Consider the following 20,778-nt stretch of genomic DNA (forward strand, 5'->3'; position numbering starts at 1 on the left):
CTGGCCCGTAGGGACCTCAGGGATGTGGGTGCCCACTCAGAACCACCACTGGTGGGTGCCCTGGGATGGTGCTTTGGGTGGGTGGGAGCTGGATGCTCACCAGGGGGTCCAGGCATGGGGTGGCGGGATGGGGGGGGTCTGAGCACAGCGCAGCGGAAGGAGCATTTCCCATCCCCACACCCAAAGTCCCAGCAGCTTCAGGGCTTTAATGGCTTTGATTATCTGATAAGCCCCTGGTTTAATGGGTTAGATAACATGTTAATACGCTATGAAGGCTGCTCTAAAATGTTTTAACTGTGCCTTTGTCTTTCGGAGCGCAGATAAGGTGGCAGGTAACCAATACACAGATGGATGCACACCCAGCTGCCCCTCACCACACAGAGGGAAGGAGCCCCCAGTGCTGCACCCCAAAAAAACCAAGATGCTCCCTAAGGAGCTGAACTCCCAGTCACCGGTGGGGCAGGGTGCTCAGGGCACCTGGCTGCATCCCAGAGGGCTCCCAGCACCCTGGGGTGCTCGGGGACAGCAGTGGGAGTGTCTCCTCAGGACACAGCCATCAGAAAGGGCCCCACATCCAGAGTCCCATCCTGGCAGAGGTGGCTGGTGCCCGGGGTCCTGTGGGCAGGGAAGAGGCTGAGCTGCTTGGAAGGTGAAATTGCTTTCCGAGCTGGAAGCACGGGGAGGATAAAGCAATCCCAGGCTGCGGAGATTGAAATCTGATGTGTTTATTAGCCAGGCTGACATCTGGAGCCTCTCAGCACTGGGGTGAGTTGAGGTGAGCAACTGGAAGCACTGGGTGGGGAGAGCAGGGTAGTGCCACTGTCACCCATGGGTGTCCTCTGTCCAGCCAGGAAGCCCTGTGCTGCCAGGGGTGCGGCTCTGAGCACGTCCCAGGGGAGCAGTTGGTGCCCATCGCCAAAACCTCACCAGCATGTGGGATGGAGGAAAGGTCTGTAGAGGTGTCAAATGTCCCTGAGATCTTTGGGGGTCCCTGGGCTGGGGATAAGCTGTGCTTATCATGTGCCTCCCATCCATCCATCCATCCATCCATCCATCCATCCATCCATCCATCCATCCATCCATCCATCCCTCCCTCCCTCCCTCCCTCCCCACTGTGCAGCCCCCAACAGAGAACGATGGGCCCTGCCTGCAGCTCCTCTGCCTGGCCAGGGTGCTGGCAGTGCCACCTGCCCTCCCCAGGGAGGCCTCAACACCCTCAGAGAGCCACCTCAGCTGTGGGGATGCCAGCTCCCTTTTCAGCTGGGATTTCATCCCCAGTGAAGTGGGGGTGGTGGTTTGGGGGTGGGGGGGGGGGTTGCAGGAAGGGACCAGCACCGCCACACAGGATGCAGCCTCAGGGCAGCCAGACCCTTGCACCGCACACATCCCTCTGTGCTTCCAACACCCAGATCCCCATCAACTCCCAACATGCTTCCAGGATCCCTCCACCACAGTCCCAGCACCCCCCTACCCCAGCTGCAAAGGGAGGGGACACCAAACCCCCACATTCCCCCCAACGCTGGTGTCTCCCCTCTGCCTTTGCCACCCCAGCTGCTTAGGGGGAACAGAACCCCAACTGCCACCTCTCCCCCTTCATACCCCCCTTTTTTTTTGGTGTCCCCCCCCCCCCCCCCTCCCCCTGTCTCACTGGTAATCAGCAGCGTTTGGGTCAGGAGACCATGTCTCCAAGATAAGAGCATTCGCCTGACACTTCCCATGTCAGAGCACTTCATCTTCTGTGTATCAATCCCCAGCAGAGAAAACACGCAGGGGCTGATAAAGAGAGAACCGTTCCAGACAGGGGGACAAAAATAGTGGTGCTGGAGCTGGCCCCACTTCCCGCCAGCACCCGCTGGCCCCAGCATCATCCCATGGCCCAATCTTCTGCTGACACCCCGAAAATGGGCTGTGGGTGAACCCCAGCCAGGGGTTCTTGGTGTGGGTGGGTAGCGCCGTGCTGAGCTGGGGGTGCTGCTAGAGCCCCTCGAGGGTACCCAGCTACAGCCAGGGAAGGGAAGAGGAGGGAAAAGGTGATTGCCAAGCTGACTGTGGGGCATCCCTGGGCGTGGGGAGTGGGGATGATGGGGTGTCCCAGGGGGGTGCTGAGTGCTCACACCCCCCACGCTTGGGGGCAAAGCGAGCGAGCAAGCCCCCATCCCTGGGTAGGTGGGTGGGGGAAGATTTGGCTACATCACCAGCCTGGGGAGGTTGAGAAGAGCTGGTGGCACCTCATGGGGTGCACTGGGTGACCCCCAGCAACCTGCTGGGGGTGAGCAGCCAGGCGCCCCGTGGGATTGCTCCCCCCCCCCCCCCTCCCAACCCCCCCATCACGGGCAGGTGAACACCACCCAGAGTATCTCATCTGGCCATCGGTCCCCAGCCAGGCGGTGCCCCTGCTCTTATCTCAGGAGGCTTTATCTCCCAGATCATTAACCAAATTGGGCAGGGACCTGGCTGTTTGCTTTGGGCCGAAAAGAAAAGCAGCAGAAAGGAAGGACAGACGGAAGGAAGGACAGAAAGAGGGAGAGGGAAGGAAAAAAAAGCCCCCAGTGAGCTGGGGTGCACCTGCTTGGCACAGAGCACAGCCCCGCTGCTCTGGGATGTGGGACGTTGGGGTGGCTCTCCCTGCCCCCCTCAGTCCACCAGTGCCTGCTCACCCCGTGCTGCACCTCAGCTTATCACCCCATCCAGAGATTTCAAAGAAATAGGCTGAGCTGTGCTGGAGAGCAAAGATTAATCCTGTCATCACACTGCGGCCACGCACGGGGCGATCGATGCCTGAGACGGGCACAGCGGGCACCCGAGGCCCTGTGGGCCCTGGGGTGGGGGTACATGGGCAGGGGTGAAGGCCACAGAGGGGGTTGCATGGTGCTGGTGAGGCATCACCATGCAACACCACTGCATCTTCCTCCAGCACGGGGTGAAGGTGGGGAGGATGCACAGCCAGGAGCTGCACAGAGCACACGCTTGCTCTGGGATGCTCCAGAGCTGTGGCTGCACCCATGCACCCTGGAGCTGTACCCATGCACCCTGGAGCTGTACCCATGCACCCTGGAGCTGCATCAATGCACCCTGGAGCTGCATCCATGCACCCTGGAGCTGTACCCATGCACCCTGGAGCGGGTGCTCCAGGGAAACACACTGTTCCTCTCATCCAGCATCCCCCTCCTCATCCCAACCACATCCACATAACTAACCAAATCCAGAGGAACCAGCTCTGCCCCTTGGTGAGGATGTGGGCTTGGAGGTCCTAGAGTGTTTGCAGCTGCCTGGATACTATCTGGATAAATACAGCTATCAGGGGGTGTCATGGGATCACATCCCAGCATCAGCCACAGCACGTGCTGCTCCTATTAATACCACGGGGGATGCCAGCCCTGGGGTGGGGAGAGTGGGGGGGTGGCATGATGCTGGGTACAACCCCTACATGAGCCCTGGAGATGGAGAACCTGGGGCAACAGGGATGAAGTGTGCTATGTCCCAGGGAACAGGCTTTAACAGGGGGAGTTGGACCTGATGAGCTCTTGAGGTGCCTTCCAACCCCTGTGAGTCTGTGAAGTGCTGGTCCCTGCTCCTGTCCCAGTGCGTGTGCGGGATGTTCCCACAGGGATGTCCAAAGAGGGAGGGAGAGTGGATCCATCCATCCATCCATCGGTACCCAACCTCCTGGAGTTCCCCTGCTCCTGGTTAGGGAAAGCAGAGCTGGAGAAGCCCCAACTCCCCCCCAGCATCCCCAGGCTGGCCCCGCCGGGTGCCCCAGCTGCTGTTTTTAGAGGCGGCGGAAGGAATAAATCCTGACAACTCAACGCGCGCGCTGATGCGATGGCGCCGCGGCGATAAGATGGAGGGAGCCGATTGGGAAGAGTCTTAAGCTGTGAACACGCAGCATCTCCACTCTTCACCTCCACTCACAAAGGGAAATCTCTCCAAAGGGGCTAAGGAGATTATCCCAGCTTTAGCCGTCCCGGGTGCTCGAGTAATCAGGGCAGCCTTGGGGACGACAAAGGGAGTGCAGGAGGGTTTCAATTCGAGCCTTGCTGGGCTCAGCCTGCTTGGGCGCAGCCTGGGGTTGCTCAGGCTGAGCTGCTGTGGGCTGAGGAGGATGTGAGGGGGGTGATGCTCGTGGGACACCTGTTGGTTTTACCCCCTTTCTCCAGCTTTGGGGTGCAGGGAGAGCTGAAAGGGGGGTCCGGGGGGGTTGGGAATGGAGAGGAGATTCCAGCCTTTATCGCTCCCACCCATCGCTGGCAATTTATTGATTGGGGTGGGTTTTTTCCTGACAGAGTACAAAAGCAAATCTTTATCAGGCTGAACCCTGCCCCCGGTAATGGAGGAGCTGTGACCTACCCAGGGAGCAGAGCAGGCACCTCCCAGCACCTAGGGGGGGGCCAGGGAGGGGGCCAGGGTGATGGCACCCAGGAGGTGCTGCACCCCAAAAAGGGCCAGGCACCCCCTGCCCCGCTCACCAGCTGTGCTGCACAGCTGGCAGGTGGCAGTGGGGAAGGTACCAGCTGTGCCACACGTCACCTGGGTATGGCCCTGCCCTTCACGCCCCACGGAAGCTGGGGTGCTGGGTCCCAGCAGGATGTGGCCTGATAAACCTCCCTGGGATGTTCACTGTGTCCTGCTGGGATGTGGCACTGAGGGGGTCCCTGTCCTGAGGGGGTCCCTGTCCCAGGAAATAAATGGGAGCTGTGCCCCGAGCAGGAATAACCCCTGGGAATAACCCCAGACCTCAAGGGAGGGTGGGAAGGAGGAAACTTCCCAGCTCCCATGGGGCTGCCAGGGGTAGCCAGCCAGACTCCCATGCCAGGGACCCCCTGTCCCTGCTCGTGGGGCTGTTGGGACCCCCTGGCTGTGTCCAGGCTGGTGCCAGGCAGTGGGTAGGGGTGTACTGGGGGGGCAGGAAGCCAGAGGAGGGGAGGAAGGGGAGGGAAGGGGCCCCTTGAGCCGATGCAGAGGGGAGATATCCCCTCCGGAAAAGGGGAGGGGACCACACGCCGGGATCGCTGTCGCAGCACCGGGCAGGGCCCGTGATCCCTCCACACCAGCAGTGTCCCCAAACCAGTCTGCACATCCCCCCACCCCTCAGCAGTACCCCCCAAACCACACTGAGCATCCCTTCACCCCACCAGTGTCCCCCACATCGTCCTGCACACTCCTCCACCCCACAGCATCTCCACACAGTGACCAGAGCTGAGGGCAGGCTGGTCCCTTCCACATCCCCAACCCAGGGCAGATGCCACCAGATCCCAAACATCCCACAGGTGGCTTTCCCAGAGAGAAGCCAGGCATGAAACAGGGGGGCAGGGGGGGTTCAGTACTCCCCTAAATCATGGTGGGGACACACACACTACAGCCCTGACCCCCTCAACTTCTCCCCACACCCCAACACAAAGGCTCCAAGCCACCACTCAGCCCTGAGCTCCTGGTGATAAAGAGAAATAGCTGGAATAATTTTTCCCACCCACACATACCAGGGTGGAGGGGAAAGGGGGGCGGGGGGGGGATGATGGTGGGGAAAGGAGGGGGGGGGGCAGATCCATCCGGATCGAGCTGTCCCCTCCTCTCCAGGGCCCTGTTCACCCCGATAATAAACCTTGAGGTTTACAGACCAGCTCCAGGCAGAGGGAGATTATTCAGGCAGGAGTCAGGGAGCAGATAAACACAACTGAAGGCGAGCGGGAGGCGAAGGGGAAGGGGGAGGTGGGAGGGAAAGGGGGGGGAAAGAGGGGGGGAAAAAGGAGCAAAGTTTGAAGTTTTTAATTAGATGCACCCAAAAAAAAGAAGAAAGAAGAAGAAACTGCTCTCTCCTATCATGATACCCAGCAGCAGAACTGGTGGTGAGGCTGGATTCCTGGTCCTGGGGAAGGGGGACCTCAGCCACAGTCTATAATTAACCCGGAACCATCGTTACTGCCTGGGAGTAATTAAGTAAACTCCCAATAGACAAGCTGGCAGTGGGGGCTCGGGGCTCAGCCAGGGACCCAAAGAGTGAAGCTGGTGTAGGGAAGGGGGTGAGGAACCCCCATCCCTGGGGAGAGACCGGAGATGTTTTGGGGAGGGTGGTTGGACACGGCTCTGGGCGATGACAACAGGGTAAAAGCCACCCTGGGATTCATCCCTTACCAAGCAGCACCCTGGTAGGGACAGGAATAAAAAGCTTCACCCCACCTTGCAGAGAGACAAGCATTGGCTGGGCTTCCCAGGGGCTGCAGCTCCCAGAGGGGGTTCTCCAGTGTCTCATAACGGGGTTGAGCAGCTCATCCATCCCTCCACAAGGCTCTCCTCTCCTCCACTGCCCCATCCCAACACCACGTTGGGATATTTTTTAACCTTGTCCTTCTGGGGAAGCTGGCCTGACACAGTGAGGTGGGATGGGCAGGGATGGGGTGGGATAGGGATGGCTCTGGGAAGGGAGCCGGAGACACTGGCTCCCAGAACTGCCAGCAGGGCCACAGGGAAGGTACCAGGGGGGTTTGGGGTGGTTTGAGGGTATTGGAGAGGGTGTACATCCCCTCTCTGGCTCTACCATGGGGTGATGTGGACTCAAAGCACGGCTGTGCTCCATGCCACGATCCCAGTGGGGAGCAGAACCGGATCAGAGCATCCCAGCACCCCGGGCAACACGTCTCTAAAGGCTCCCAAGCCTTCTGCTCCAGGGATTTACACATCAGCCAGGCAAGTGGCAGCCCCCTCCAGCCAACAAGGTCATTGCAAAGATAAACCAAAACACTCTTGTCCCCCTCCCCCAGGACACAGGACCCCCACAGCGAGATTCCCAGCCTGCCACATCCCCTGCTCTGCTGAACCCCCAGCACTCCAGTGCACCCAGCACTTCGGGACACCCAGAGGGCAAAACCACAGGGGGTCAACCCCACATCCCCCTCCCCAAAAAACAGAAACCAAGCCAGGGGAAAGACAAGACCCCTCAGGGCGTGAACAAAAGCGCCCAGAGCAGCCTGCTTGTGTGTGTGTGTGTCCCGCCCCAAACACCCCCCTAAACCGCGCTGCATCTTCACAGCTGCCATTGCTGACACACGGCGGATCCTGCCAGATAAAGCAGAAAATTCAGGCTGCTCAGAGTTTCCCTTTTTGCCAGCTCCATCCCTGATAAGTGCAGAGCCTGCAGAGCGCCTGATAGACGGGCTATCGCGGCGGTTGGTGCGAAAGGAACACCCTATCGCTGCAGCATCGCCGGACCGCCATCAACTCCCAGCCACACAGAAATTAATACCACTCCAATTACCAGAATAGAGATGGGCTGGGAGAAGGCGATAATAAAATCTCTTTTACATAAAGAATGCAAATAACCCCCAGCTCCGGAGAGGGAAGGGGGAAGGGGAGGCATGGACAGAGATGAGGCTTCGTGGGCTGGAGCTTGTGGGATGTGGGGATGCATGGTGCTGTGAGACATCCCACCCCCCCACCCTGCCCCAATTCCCTGCCCCATCGTCCCCAGGATATGGGGAGAACTCGTGGGTTTGGCACTGGGATGCCAGCGCAGGAGCGGGGAGCACGGCGGGGCAAAGGGCTAGAGAGCAGATAAGGAGGAGCCGGGGGTGGCCTCACAGCTCCTTCCTGCCCGGCATGCAGGAAGGGCTGGGATATCAGCGGGGCCAGGGAGAGCTTCCCCTCGGATGGGGCGGGAAGGGGGAGCGGGGCCACGTCTCCCCACTGCTGGGCTGTGGGGATTTCGGCAGCTGCGGGAGCACGTGCGCTGGCAGCCGGCATTTCCCAGGGCTCCTCCATCACCCAGCCCAGGCAGTGGGGCTGGTGGCCCCGGGGACACATCAGGGAACCCTCCTGTCACATCCATCACCAAAGGGCGATCGCTGTCCTGCATCGGGGTCACCCCTTCCCATCACACGCTGCTCCGAAACCACCAGCATCACCCCACCCTCAGCGAGGGTCTCAGCACCCCCTCCCCGGTCCCATCGCCGTCAGCTCGCCGGGTGCCGTCCCCAGCTCACACGTGCCTGCAAACCCAATCTGCACAGAGGGGAGCCCCAAACATAACCCCATCAGCACATCGGTTTGGAGATAGCGGGGTGATAGGGTGCGGGGTACCCACACGGCGTGCCCGGCCTCGCCGGGGCTGCCAGGGTGCCGATGGCCTGGAGATGCTGAGAGGGAGATAGAGGGCTGTATTTGCTCCTTGGGGTTTTGATAACCATCACGAAACCGCCCGAGCGTCGCTCTTGTGGTTGTCAGGATGTTCACCAAGTGCCCTTGTGAGCGTGGGGCGACGCAGGATGGGGTCCCAACCCTCCCCACGCTGGGGAGCGCGATGCCAGCCATGGTGCCAGCATCCACGCTGCTTTTATGGCCTCAACGGGTGCTCAGGGGACATGGCGGGGACCCCAACCATCATCTCACACCTCCTTTCCCAGCAGAAGGGTTGGTATTTGCAGCCTGCCCAGCCCCCAGTGCTCCCAGTCCTCCTCACGCTGGTTTTACAAGAGGCCTGGGGGATGCTCTGGCTTCTCCCACCCATGGTCCAGCCAGGATGGAGCGGGATGATTGGCCGCACGCCGGGGACTCACCTGGCCCGTTCCAGGCATCTGGCTCCGGTGGGTTTTCTCCAGGATCCGGCTTGTCCGGCTCCTTTGGGCTCTCCGGCGCCTCTCTGGACTCTGCAGCAGGACAGGGAAAGTGTCAGCTCACACATGAGGAATTGCAGAGGGAATTCCCATGGGGGTCAGGACCACCGCAGCGGTGACACCACGGGGCAGGCAGTGGGGTCCCCCCTTAAAACTCCCCAGTCTCAACCACTCCCACAAACCACCCAACTCTGGGGTGCATAATTACACCCAAACCCACCCCAAAAAAGCACTTCCCAAGCCCCCCCTCCCCCTTAAACCCCATTTTCCCCACCCCACAACCCCTCATATCCCCCATCCCACCCCGGTCCCTCGCGTCACCCGGCCCAGCCCCACGCCCGTCACGGCTCTATTTGTGGCGTATTCATAGCAACTTGATAACAATTATTTTCTCCATTAACTGCTGCTGGAGATGGGGGCTGATAACACCTATCTGCATATGACAGTGGGGGGAAGATTAGCAACCAAAGTACATGTTTGCCTTGGCGTCCCGGGGCGGATAACCAGCGCGGAGCCCAATCGATCGGCGCCAGAGTGAACACCCAGGGGTGACGTCACCGGCATTGGAGATTATTAATACAGGTGATAAGCGGAATGATTAACATCAAATAAATCAATCACCGGGTATAAAAGTCCTATTATTTTTGGCTATAAATCAAAGTGCCTGGCATATCGATTTTTATCCATCGCGCTGAAAGCTTTAGTGGCCGTTATTGCTGCTCAGCCTTATCTCTGCTATCACCTTTTTATCAAGGCAGGCTAGTGCCAGGTGCAGCTCCGTGCCCGGGCTCCCGGCTCCCTCGCCCCCAGCCCGGCTCCCCCATCAGATAAGCACCGCTCGCTTCTCCTTGCTGCTGAGCAAAGTTTGCTGGAGAGCCCTCCCCTGAGCCAGCTAGGGGGGTGCTGGGGTGGATCCCAGCCTTTTCTCCTTTCTTGAGGCAACATGGGCTGCCTCATGGGGGGGGGGTTTAGGGACACACACACACACGCTGTGGTTCTGCTGGTGGATGAAGGCAGTGGGTGCTCGCTGGGGACCGGCCGGGCTCCATTAGCCGGCGCAGCCTTGCCCTGCCGCGGTTATCTCGAAGGGCACTGCAAACATTAACCGATTAGGATTTGCCCCCACCTCCACAGGAAGGAACTTAAAGGATATCTGGGGACTGTTTCGGCCCGGCCCTGAAACGCAGCCACCTCTGGGGTGGGGCACGGCGCGGCGGCGAACAGGCGGCGTGGGCAGGAAGCAGCCAGCAACGGCCCTGGCTCCACATCCCCAGCCCTGGCGCTGCCGGTGCCAAGCACCTGCCCTGGTGGCTGCTTTGCACCCTGGGGAAAGGGGGTCACTTTGCATCCCTAAGAAGGGGGAAGGGGCCCACTTTGCACCCTTGAGAAGGGGGTCCCTTTGCATCCCTGGGGGGGTGGGAAGGGGGTCCCTTTGCACCCCTGGGAAGGGTGAAGGGGGGTGCCTTTGCACCTCTGGGGGGCTTGGGAAGGGGGTCCCTTTGCATCCCTGAGAAGGGGGAAGGGGCTCACTTTGCACCCTTGAGAAGGGGGTCACTTTGCATCCCTGGGAAGGGTGAAGGGGGTCCCTTTGCACCCCTGGGAAAGGGGAAGGGGGTCCCTTTGCACCCCTGGAGGGGTGGGAAGGGGGTCACTTTGCATCCCTGAGAAGGGGGAAGGGCCTCACTTTGCACCCTTGAGAAGGGGCTCACTTTGCATCCTTGGGGGGGTAAGAAGGGGGTCCCTTTGCACCCCTGGGGGGGTGAGAAGGGGGTCACTCTGCCCCCCTGCACCCTTTGCCACCGCTGGCAGCTCAGTGCCAGGGCAGGTGAAAGGTGCTGAAACGGATCCAGGGTGACGCTGCTCATTAGCAGCCATGGACGCCAGCAGCTCGCCTCTGGTTTCCAGGAGCCCAGCGTGCAGCTCTCCCCCTTCCCCAGCATGCTGCTACCCCCAGCCAAGCCCAGATTGCTCCTGCCTGTGCTGGCCCCACAAAGTCCCTTCATTCTGGGAGCATCCCTGCTATGGGGGTGGTTGCTCAGCATCACCCCAGGGCCGGGCTGCACCCAGTGGGTCCCTGGAGGGATGGAGCACTCCAGGGAGATTGGGGGAGATGGGGGGGGCCCTCGCTTAACCAGCAGCCCAATGGATGGATGGGTGGGTGCGATGCTTCGTTTGCTTAATCAACACCCCAGAGCTGGTGCCTGTCGTGCCCACGTTGTCCCATGGTGGGAGGACGGGGTGGTTGGCCCCCAGACTCACCTTCGCTGCCGGGGGGGCTGGGGGCATCGCACTCGGCAGAGCCCTCGCGGTCCGAGGCGGCCCCCTCCCTCTCTGAGGGGCTCCTGTCCCCCGCTGCGCTCTCCTCGCCTTCCTCCATGGCTGCCAGGGAACCTGCCAGAACACAGTGGGGTGGTTGGTGGGGGGAGAGGTGGAAGGGGGTGGGGGTGGGAAAAGAAACCCATGGAGGGGGGTTGGGAAGTGTAGGATGCTGGTACCTCGGGGCCGGCAAAGAGCCCTTCCTGGAGATGCCCTGTGGAAAACCCCATCCCCAGCAAGTCCTGTGGTCTGGCATCTCCTGGGGGTCCCTCAGAGAGAGGTTTAGAGCCCCGGGGTGTTCCCAAGGGATGCCCAGATCCCCTCAAGACACTGTGGGGAAGGAGCCCCACGCCTGCCTGGGATGCAAGGGGTCTGTGCGTCCCAGGGTGCAGCCCGCAGCACCCCTCACCCCACTTCCCACCCAGACCCCCCCTCCAGCACCTGCCCCAGACAGGGCAAGAGACCCCAGAGACGCATCCCCATGGTCCCCAGCACCCCGTCTCACAGGGGACCCATGACACAGCCCCCCCCCCCACATCCCTGGATAAAGGGGGATGCCACAGTGCGGACACTGGGCACAACCGGGATGCCTGAGGATGCAAACTGGGTTCACCCCAGCATCCCCCCCAGAGCCCATCATCCCATGCTAACGTTTCCATGGCAACACAGCATCTCTCTTTCCCCCCATAACCAAGAAAGCCTTAAACAGTGGTGCATGTGGCACATACCAGACGAAGCCGTGCCATGGGCTGCCCCGTGCCCCATCCGGCACAGGGATGGGATAGGGGGGAAACCAGCACAGTGCCCAACCCTCTGCAGACCTCAGCTGCTCTCTGTGACTCCAGGCATGTATATTTACAGCAGGAGAACAAAGAGCCCATAATCTATACAAAGCAGACAACAATGAGCGTGAATAAAGAGCCTGCCGGAGAAGGGAAGGCAATTTATTCTAATTCTGCTAATTTCAGTTCCAGCACAATTAAAAAGGCCCTGATAATATTCAGAAACAATCGCCAGCTAACAAATCGTTTCTCTCAGCTGTAAATGAAACATTGTTAGGCTAATTTCTTCCTTCACGCCTTCACGGCTCTCGGGCTTCTGATAAAGTTAACCCGACTCTTGCCTGCTGTGTTGTGGTTTGGCATCTCCAGCCTGGCCAAGGAGGGATGGACGGGGCTGGGTTTACATGTAGCACCCACACAAAGGTGTGTGGAGCACTTGTATCCTGCCCCAAAACACTGACCCCATCACAGAGATGGGGATGCCGTGTGGAAATGTGACTGTAAAACCCAGGGTTTGGGTACCACCAGCATCACCCAGGGATGATGGGCAGCTGGCAGCATCCCCATCCCCACAGCACCACACAGTCCTTGGATGCATCCCATCACCCAGCCTGTCCCACCACAGCATCCCACTCCCAACACAGCCATGCCCCGACCCTGGGGGTGTTCAAGGCCAGGTTGGCTGGGGCCCTGGGCAACCTTGTGTAGCTCCAGGCCTGGAGGTTGGTGTCCCTGCCTGTGGCAGGGGGTTGGAGCTCTGTGACCCTTGGGGTCCCTTCCAACCCAGCCCAGTCTATGATTCTATGATCCATCCCTAAGCGATGCTCTGCCGCTGCCACCAGCTCCCCAGGTTAAACGAACTCCTGAAAAGCTTAAAAAAACTTTAAAAATTGGGGAAAAAAGGGGGAAAAAAAGAAGGGATAATAAAAAAAGGAAGGAGCAAGGAAGGGAGAGGGAGTGGGGAGCTGGGAGCAGAGCGTCACTTCTCCAGGATTGCTGGAAGCCCTGCACAGTTATCACCGCACACAGCCTCCCTCGGCTTGCCTGATCTGTCTATTCTTCATTAAGCAAATACGCTGAAATGGAAATGAAAACATAATAGCTATTTGATTTTGGGCGAGATATTTTGCATATTGGTTGGGTGCTGATAGCGGAATTTCATCAACTCCCTTTTTTCATGCTTTAAAAACTGAATTACTCAGGCTGGCTTTACAGAGAGGGGAAGAGCCCAAAACACCCCGCTCCCTTCCAAGCCACTCCGCTCCGGCGATTAACTCTCCTCCCTCCCTCTCCTTTTTCTTTCCTCCTTGATAACAAGGAAAGAGGGTTGGTTTTATTTTTTCCTCCTCTTTTCCTTCTTTTTATTTCATTTTTAATTTTTTTTAATTCTTTTTTTTACCATTCCACTGATTGTAACAACTCTCAGGGTGGCGATGCACCCCCAGCACCCTGGGGTGATGATGCACCCGTAGCACCCTGGGGAACACGGTTTCCCAACAGATTTCAAGGCTCAGCATTCCTAGGAATGGGAAAACCTATTATTACCCTGTTGATTAGTTTGATGGCTTCACTCAAATTGAGGTTCTCCTCCTTAACCCATCGTTACCCAGGTGATTGGTTCGGTGGCTTCACTCAAATGAAGGTTCTCCCCTGCACAGGGACAATAAAGCCTTTTTTTTCCCTCCTCTCTGTTCATTGAGTTTCTCTGAGAAATTGGATAAAAGGGGAAATAATCTAGAAAGTCATTTAAAAAGTTAAAAAGAAGAAGAAGAAGAAGAAAAAAAAAAGGAGGGAGGGATTCTCTGGGCTGCCAAGAGCGAGACCCTGGCCGCTCCGAGAGCCGGCACGGAGACAAGAGCAAAGCGATAAGAGGCCTTGATAGTGGATAGAAAATAGCAACAGCCCCAGACTTTCCCACCAGCTCTGGAGCGGGGAGGAGGAGGAGGAGGAGGAGGGAGGAAGAGGAGGAGTCCTCGTGGTGGAAAGTGGGTCCTGGACTGGAAACACGTGGAAGCTGGGAGCAAGATTTGCTGCCCGGCGCCCGGTGCCACGTGCCCTCCTCTGGAAGTGGGAAGGTTGGGGAGGTGCCATCCCTCACCCGAGGGACTGAGGGAGAGAGCCACAACTCACCCTCAGAGCTCGTGGTGCAGAGAGGCCCTGGGGTGTCACCCCCCCCGCCCCGTCCCAAAACCTGGTGGGACCGAGGAGACATCCCCAGCGCTGATGGGGTTGGTGTGACCACGTGGGGAGCAGGATGGAGGCTCTTTTCTTCACCCTCATCCCTGTGCTGGCCTTGAATCCCTCCTCCAATTAAAAATAAACTAATAATAACAATAATATTGACGTCATCATCATCAACATCCACCACCCCAACATACCACCCCAAGGTGAAGCTCCTCACCAGCACCACCACGATGCTCACCCAGCACATCCCACTCGAGACCTGGGTCCAGCTCTCCCATCGCCTCCTCGGAGCGGCCCCGCTGCCCCTAAACCTCCTGATTCCCCCCCTCCCCACCCTAAATTTTGCTGCCAGGAGCCTAGGGGTGCAGGAGTAGGTAAAGGGATGGGTGTTCCCCCGGAAAAGCTGCCCTGGGAGAGGGATGTGGCTGCCCCCTGATGCTCACATCAGCTGCAAATCCATCTCTGGGGGTTTGGGGGGTAGGGGGGGGGGGGTTCAGCACTGCCTGGGGATTCCCCAGGGTCTCGTAGCGGGGTTGTGCCATGTCAACCCCGCAGGAAGCAACACCCAGAGAACAACCCAGGCTGCAAATCCAAAACCCACTGGTATCTGATGGGACACCAGCCCGCCTCTTCTCACCCAATTTTCCCCTGGTATGTACTAATGTTTGCTTTCACCAGCGACCTCGGGTGCCCCCCAAGCCCGTTCCCCAAGGGATGGGGGATGCCAAGCGCCGCGGCCAAGGGCAACCGAGGTTTTGGTGGCTGGGAAATGACACCACTCCTCAACAGCCATGGTATCCAGAGGGATTTTTTCCCCCTCCCCTGGGTCGATGCTGCTGGGATCCAGCATTAAATTGCAACACCCCCTCTCCCAGGACCCACATTTTGGAGGCAAAACAGACTTTTTGGAGCAGAAATCAACCCTCCCCCCTATCAGCCTGGCTGCAGCATCCCAAGGCCAGGCTCCCCCCACAGATATCAGCACATTAAATATCAGCCCCGTGCACGGAGCCGATAGCAGTTGGGGCCAGCCCCAGCCCCAGCTGTACCTATCTCTAATTTGGGGCCCTTCTCCATCGCCCCCAGATAAAACTCACCCCGACCCTTCATGTGCTGCCCTGAGTTAAAAGGGCAAGAAAAAATAATACAGGTTTGGCAAGCTGGGAGGTGGAGGGGGGATTTATTATATATTTATACTCATTTATTAGTAAATTAAACTGAATTTATCCAGGAGGGGGATGAAGGGTAGTAGGGGGATGCTACAGTTCCTGGTGGGATGCTGGAATTGCTGGTGGGAAAAGATGCTGCGGCTGCTCATGGGGCTGGGGACGAAGGGGGGGTGGTGTTTATAATAATTAATTATAAATTTTATAAAGTATTTAAGTCCTAGTTTATCCAAGGGGGAAGGGGAACAGAGCTGGTGGGGGATGCTGTGAATGCTCATGGGGGAGGGGGGATTTATAACACTTCATAATTAAATTTATTTAGTCGTTAGGCCTCATTTATCCAGGAGGGGAGTGAAGGTGTGTGTGGGGAGGGAGCTGTGATTTCTCATAGGGGTGTAGGGTGCTCTGAGTGTTACTGATGATGGGGGCATCAGTAATGCTTGGAGCATCCTACCCGCAATAGGATGGAGATGCGTTCACATCTGCAGCATCCTGACCATGGTGGCATCCCAATCACCACGGCATCTGAATCACCACAGCATCCCGACCACCACAGCACCCCAACCACCACGGCATCCCAACCACTGCGGCATCTGAATCACCACGGCACCCTGACCACCACAACATCCCGACCGCTGTGGCACCCCAACCACCACGGTACCCCGACCGCTGGGGCATCTGAGCCACCACAGCATCCCAACTACCATGGCACCCCGACCACCACGGCATCTGAATCACCACGGCATCCCGACCACCATGGCATCCTGACCACTGTGGCATCTGAATCACCATGGCACCCCGACCACCACGGCACCCGAATCACCACGGCATCCTGACCACCCTACCACTGTGGCACCTCAATCACCACAGCACCCTGACCACCGTGGCATCCAAATCACCACAGCATCCTGACCACCACATCATCCCAATCACTGTGGCACCCCAACCACCGCGGCACCCCGACCACCATGGCACCCTGACCACCACGGCATCCCGACCACCACGGCACCCTGACCACTGTGGTACCCTGACCACCACAGCACCCTGAGCACCATGGCACCCTGACCACCACAGCATCCCAACCACTGTGGCACCCCAACTACCATGGCATCCAAATCACCACAGCACCCTGACCACTGTGGCATCTGAATCACCCCAGCACCCTAACCACCATGGCATCCCAACCACCATGGCATCTGAATCCCCACAGCACCTCGACCACCGTGGCGCCCCAACCACCGTGGCAGCCAAATCACCACAGCATCCCAACCCCCCCTGCACCCAGCATCAGCACAGCCACAAAACCCCCCACCAACCCAACCCAACCCAACCCATCCCCAGCACCCCAATCACCCCTCCCGAATTCCACACACCATCACCCCAGGGGAGCCCCAAAAGCCGCAACCACCAGGGACTAAAAGACCCGGGGGGGGGGGAAGCAGCAGAGCCTGAGAAAAAGCAGCCCTGCTGATAGGGGAGAGATTGGTTTCAGCCGGAGCTGCTCCCCCTGCCAAGTCCATCTCCTATCTGCGCGGGGTGCAGTTACTTAACATTCATCACCGCCTGAACTCTGTAACTTTATCAGCGGGCGAGCATGGCGCCATCGCCGGGCCCAGCCAGCCCCGGCGCTCAGATAGGCCCGATAAACCGCTGATAGATTACAGGAGATTGGTTCACTTCAGGGGCCGCGATTACTGAGACTAATAGCGAGGGAGCCGCAGCGCATCAACCAGCGGCCGGAGGGAGGGGGGTGGGGTGTGTCTGGGGGGCGTGAGTGTCTGCGGGGGGGGGGTGGGGGGGCGTGAGTGTTGGGGGAGTTGAGTGTGTGTCTGTCTGGAGGGGGTGGTGTGTCTGGGGGGGTGGTGTGTCTGGGGGGGGGGGCGAGTGTCTGGGGGGGGGCGAGTGTCGGGGGGGGGCAAGTGTCGGAGGGGGGGGGGGCGAGTGTCTGGGGGGGGGGGCGAGTGTCTGGGGGGGGGCAAGTGTCTGGGGGGGGGCAAGTGTCTGGGGGGGGGCGAGTGTCTGGGGGGGGGCGAGTGTCTGGGGGGGGGGCGAGTGTCTGGGGGGGGGGCGAGTGTCTGGGGGGGGCGGGGGGCGATCTGTCTTGGGCAGGGGTGTGAGTGTCTTGGGGGGGGATCTGTCTTGGGCAGGGGTGTGAGTGTCTTGGGGGGGGTCTGTCTTGGGCAGGGGTGTGAGTGTCTTGGGGGGGGATCTGTCTTGGGCAGGGGTGTGTCTTGGGGGGAGATCTGTCTTGGGAGGGATGTCTGGGGGGTGTGTGTCTGGGGGGCGTTGTCTGGGACAGGGGGAAAGGGGTGTTGGGGAGGGGGTGTGTGTGTGTCGGGGGGGTGTGTATCTGGCGTGTGTGTGTGTGTCGGGGGCGTGTCTGGGGTATATGTGTGTGTGTGTCTTGGGGAGGGGGTGGTACTGTGTGTGTGTCGGGGGGGAGGGAGCACAGGAAAATAATGGGAAAGAAAATAGAGGGACAATGACACTGAAGTGACTTCAGGTTTCAGATGGAGCCTGAGATTTTTGTTTTAAGAGAGAAGAGAGTCTAATAGAGCTGCTCCACACACCACCCCCTCCCCCCCCCCCCCCCCCCCCCCCACACACACACACACACAGCCCCCCCGGCACATCACATTGCTCTATGAGATGGGGATGGGATGCTTAACGTGGTCCTGCCTGCCTGGCAGGGTGAGGAGGAGGTGGTTAAAGCCCAGGAGGGAAACTGAGGCAGCCAGTGGCCATCAGTCCTTCGTGGAGGGACATCCTCCATCCAAACCTCTATTCAAGAGCAGTTTGGGGTGTTCAATCCCATGCTGATTTGGGAAGCTTGGTGGGAGTTCAGGGCTGGGGAGCAGCTGGATGCCCTGATAATATGGAAGGAAACTTCACAGGGTGCTGGGGGATTGCAGGCACCTCTGGAGATCACCCAGTGCCACCCCCCCAGAGCAGGGTCCCCTCGAGCAGGCTGCACAGGGCAGTGCCCAGGATCACGGGGTTGGAATGTCTCCAGAGACGGAGACTCCCCAACCTCTCTGGGCAGCCTGGCCCAGGGCTCTGCCACCCTCCCAGCAAAGAAGTTCCTCCTCTGCTCCAGTCTGTGCCCACAGCCCCTTGTCCCATCCCTGGGCACCACTGAACACAGCCTGACCCCTCCTCCTGAACCCACCCCAGGCTGAACAGCCCCAAGTCCCTCAGCTTCTCTGACAGAGAGATGTCCCTGTCCCCCCAGCATCTCCATAGCCCTTTTCTGGACCCCCTCCAGCAGCCCCCTGACCCTTCACCCATGAAGATCAGGCTCCAAACATGCAGGAGCAGGCGAAGCGATCGGGTTGTGCAAGGCTCCTGCAGCTCTGCTGCCCTCAAGGAGTTTTTCTGGGTGAAACCCCCTCAGTTTTGGTCTTCTCTCCTACCTGGAATAAAGCTGTTCCAGTTGGGAATGGCTGGGGGCAGGGAGGATGCTGGCCTGGCCCCGTGGAGCCCATCAATACCAGGTGATGGTGAGGCCAGAGGTCAAGCTCTTTGCTAATCTAGCGACAAATTACCCCAGAGACGCTGCAGTGGATCCAACCCCCTCCCTGTGGGAAGCAGCTTCAGGTCCTGCTGGGTCCATCCTGCTGCCAAAAGCTGCTGGGACAGCACTGGGGATGGATGCCAGCCCCCACCAGACAAGGACAAGGGATGGAAGGGCAAAGAGGATGGTGGGCACCAGAGCCATCACCAAAGATGCTCTGGCTGGGGTGCCCAGTGCCAGCTCCCAGCGCTGTCCTGGACCACTTCAGGGTCCCCAGATAATGCTGCACCACTGAGTAAAGGCTGGGTAGGGGGGGGCTCCAGGAGCAGAAAAGGACCCTAAGAGGGTGCAACACATTTGGGTGGCCAACTGCAAACAGCAGCGTGGGCTTCCAGCACCCATCCTGGCACATGAAGGTTACAGGGATGGCACCACCCCCCCAAAAACATACTGCTAGTTCCCCCCCCACCACCACCAATACCTCAGCCCTTGCTGGCCCAGCACACACACCCACCGTGACAGAGCCCCACCATCACCACCACCTTCAACCCAGCACCCCCAACCCTCCTCTTCCTCCAACTCCAAGCAGTGTGGCCATTCATGCCCAGCTCCACCAGCACCCTGTTTCCCTCCCCACACGTGCCTATGCTGCCTCCATTCTGTGTTGGGGGGGGGGAAGGTTTTGAGGGTTTTTTGGTTTTTTTTTTCTATTTCTTTTTTTTTTTTCCTGTTCTTGGCATTTTGGTGGAGTGAGATAAGGGTGAAAAAACAACAGAGCTGCTCAGAGAGTGAAAAAGGGAGATAGATAACGCAGATACCGACTCCTACACAAAACAGTCCTGGCTTTATCACTGCTTTTTATCACAGTTCCTCTAAGAAAAAAAATAAAATAATAAAAAAATAAAGAGAGCAGCCCAACTGGAATGGGGCAGCACATTAAAAAAAATTTGAACTTTATACTGTTTGCTCTTTTAGTTTTATATTTAGATGAAACAAACTTCAGATTCTGGAGGTTGATAGGGTATTGTTTTTTTTTTTTCCTAGTTCAAGGAACCAACCAAAAAGTCTGGCAGCTCTGTTTGCTCAGGTGGGGGAACTCAAGAGTGATTTAGGGAAGAGGATGCCAAGGGAGAGGTGCTGGTTCCATCACCCAGCCTTGTTTGTGGCCATGGGCTGTAGCAGTTTGGGCATCTTTACACTCAGTTGGGCTGGAGGGATGAGGCTGGTGCTGAAGCATCCCACTGGACTCCAGCATCCCCCAGCGGAGCCAGTGAGACTCAGGCTGGAGCCTGGTGTAGGAAAGGAGATGCTTCCCAAGCATCAGCCAGCTGCCAGTCCCTGGGGATGGTCAGAACCCACATGAGATGTCAAGATCCACAGCCACGTGGCATCACAACAGCATCCCCACAAGTCCCCAGCATCCCAAGAGAGCATCTCCATCCCTGTGCAGGGACCTGACTGCACATGCAATCCTCCCTATCCACATGGACCTCAAAAATCCTTTCCCCACCACAACCACCCCCCTGTCCCTATCCCCAGGGTCCCTTTACCACCCCTAAGCCCAGGCTGGGCAGGGTGTTTCCAAGCAGAAAACCACAGGACCCAGCCAGAAAAAGGGAAAAGAGAACAAAATAATAAAAAAAAAAATCATAATAAAAATGGACTGGAGGTTTTTCCCTCCCCTCACACTCCCTTCCCTACCTTCTTTTTGAAAAACATAATTTATCTGTGTATTATCAAGAAATCCAGACACTTTAATCAGTGAGCTATGAAGTCAGTATTTCCATTCTTATCTAGCGGAGGAGTGGAAATGGAGAGCAGATAGGCAGCTCCGAGCCGGTCCGTGGTGGGGAATGTTAATGGGAGGAGAGGCAGAGCCATTGGCTACCGAGCTGCCGCTATCGCTGCCATTATCGGGTCGTTATCAAGGCAACCATCGCAGCGCAGTAATGGGGCCAGTTCAACTTTCCGCATTATCATAGGAGCTGGAAGGAGCATGAGAGGCCTCAGCTGGGAGACGAGAAGGGAACGAGCAGCCAAACTTCCCCGCGGAGCAAAGGGAGGAAGGTAAAAGAAGGTTTTCCTCCCCCCGCGGTGCCCTGAGGTGGTGGTGTGATGCTCTTGTGTTTCAGCATCCTCCTGTGCATCCTGGGTATTGATGCTAAGGAGCATCCCCAAAGGTACATGTGCCCAAGGTACCGACTCCACTACTG

At 58.4% G+C, this 20,778-nt stretch overlaps 1 protein-coding gene across 1 annotated transcript in view; it reads right to left on the reverse strand.

The window, feature by feature from the left end:
* The window catches only part of ZFPM1 (zinc finger protein, FOG family member 1), a gene marked incomplete at its 5' end in the record, with an annotated part of 37,776 nt that overhangs the window by 8,605 nt on the left and 8,393 nt on the right, over positions 1-20,778 (reverse strand). The window contains 2 exons of the mRNA XM_084269931.1: positions 8,547-8,636; positions 10,863-10,994. Of these exons, the coding sequence (XP_084126057.1) occupies positions 8,547-8,636; positions 10,863-10,994 (222 nt within the window). The remainder of the gene's footprint in view (positions 1-8,546; positions 8,637-10,862; positions 10,995-20,778) is intronic.

The sequence above is a fragment of the Gallinula chloropus genome, assembly GCF_964237585.1.
Source record: "Gallinula chloropus genome assembly, chromosome: 13".
NCBI lineage: Eukaryota > Metazoa > Chordata > Aves > Gruiformes > Rallidae > Gallinula > Gallinula chloropus.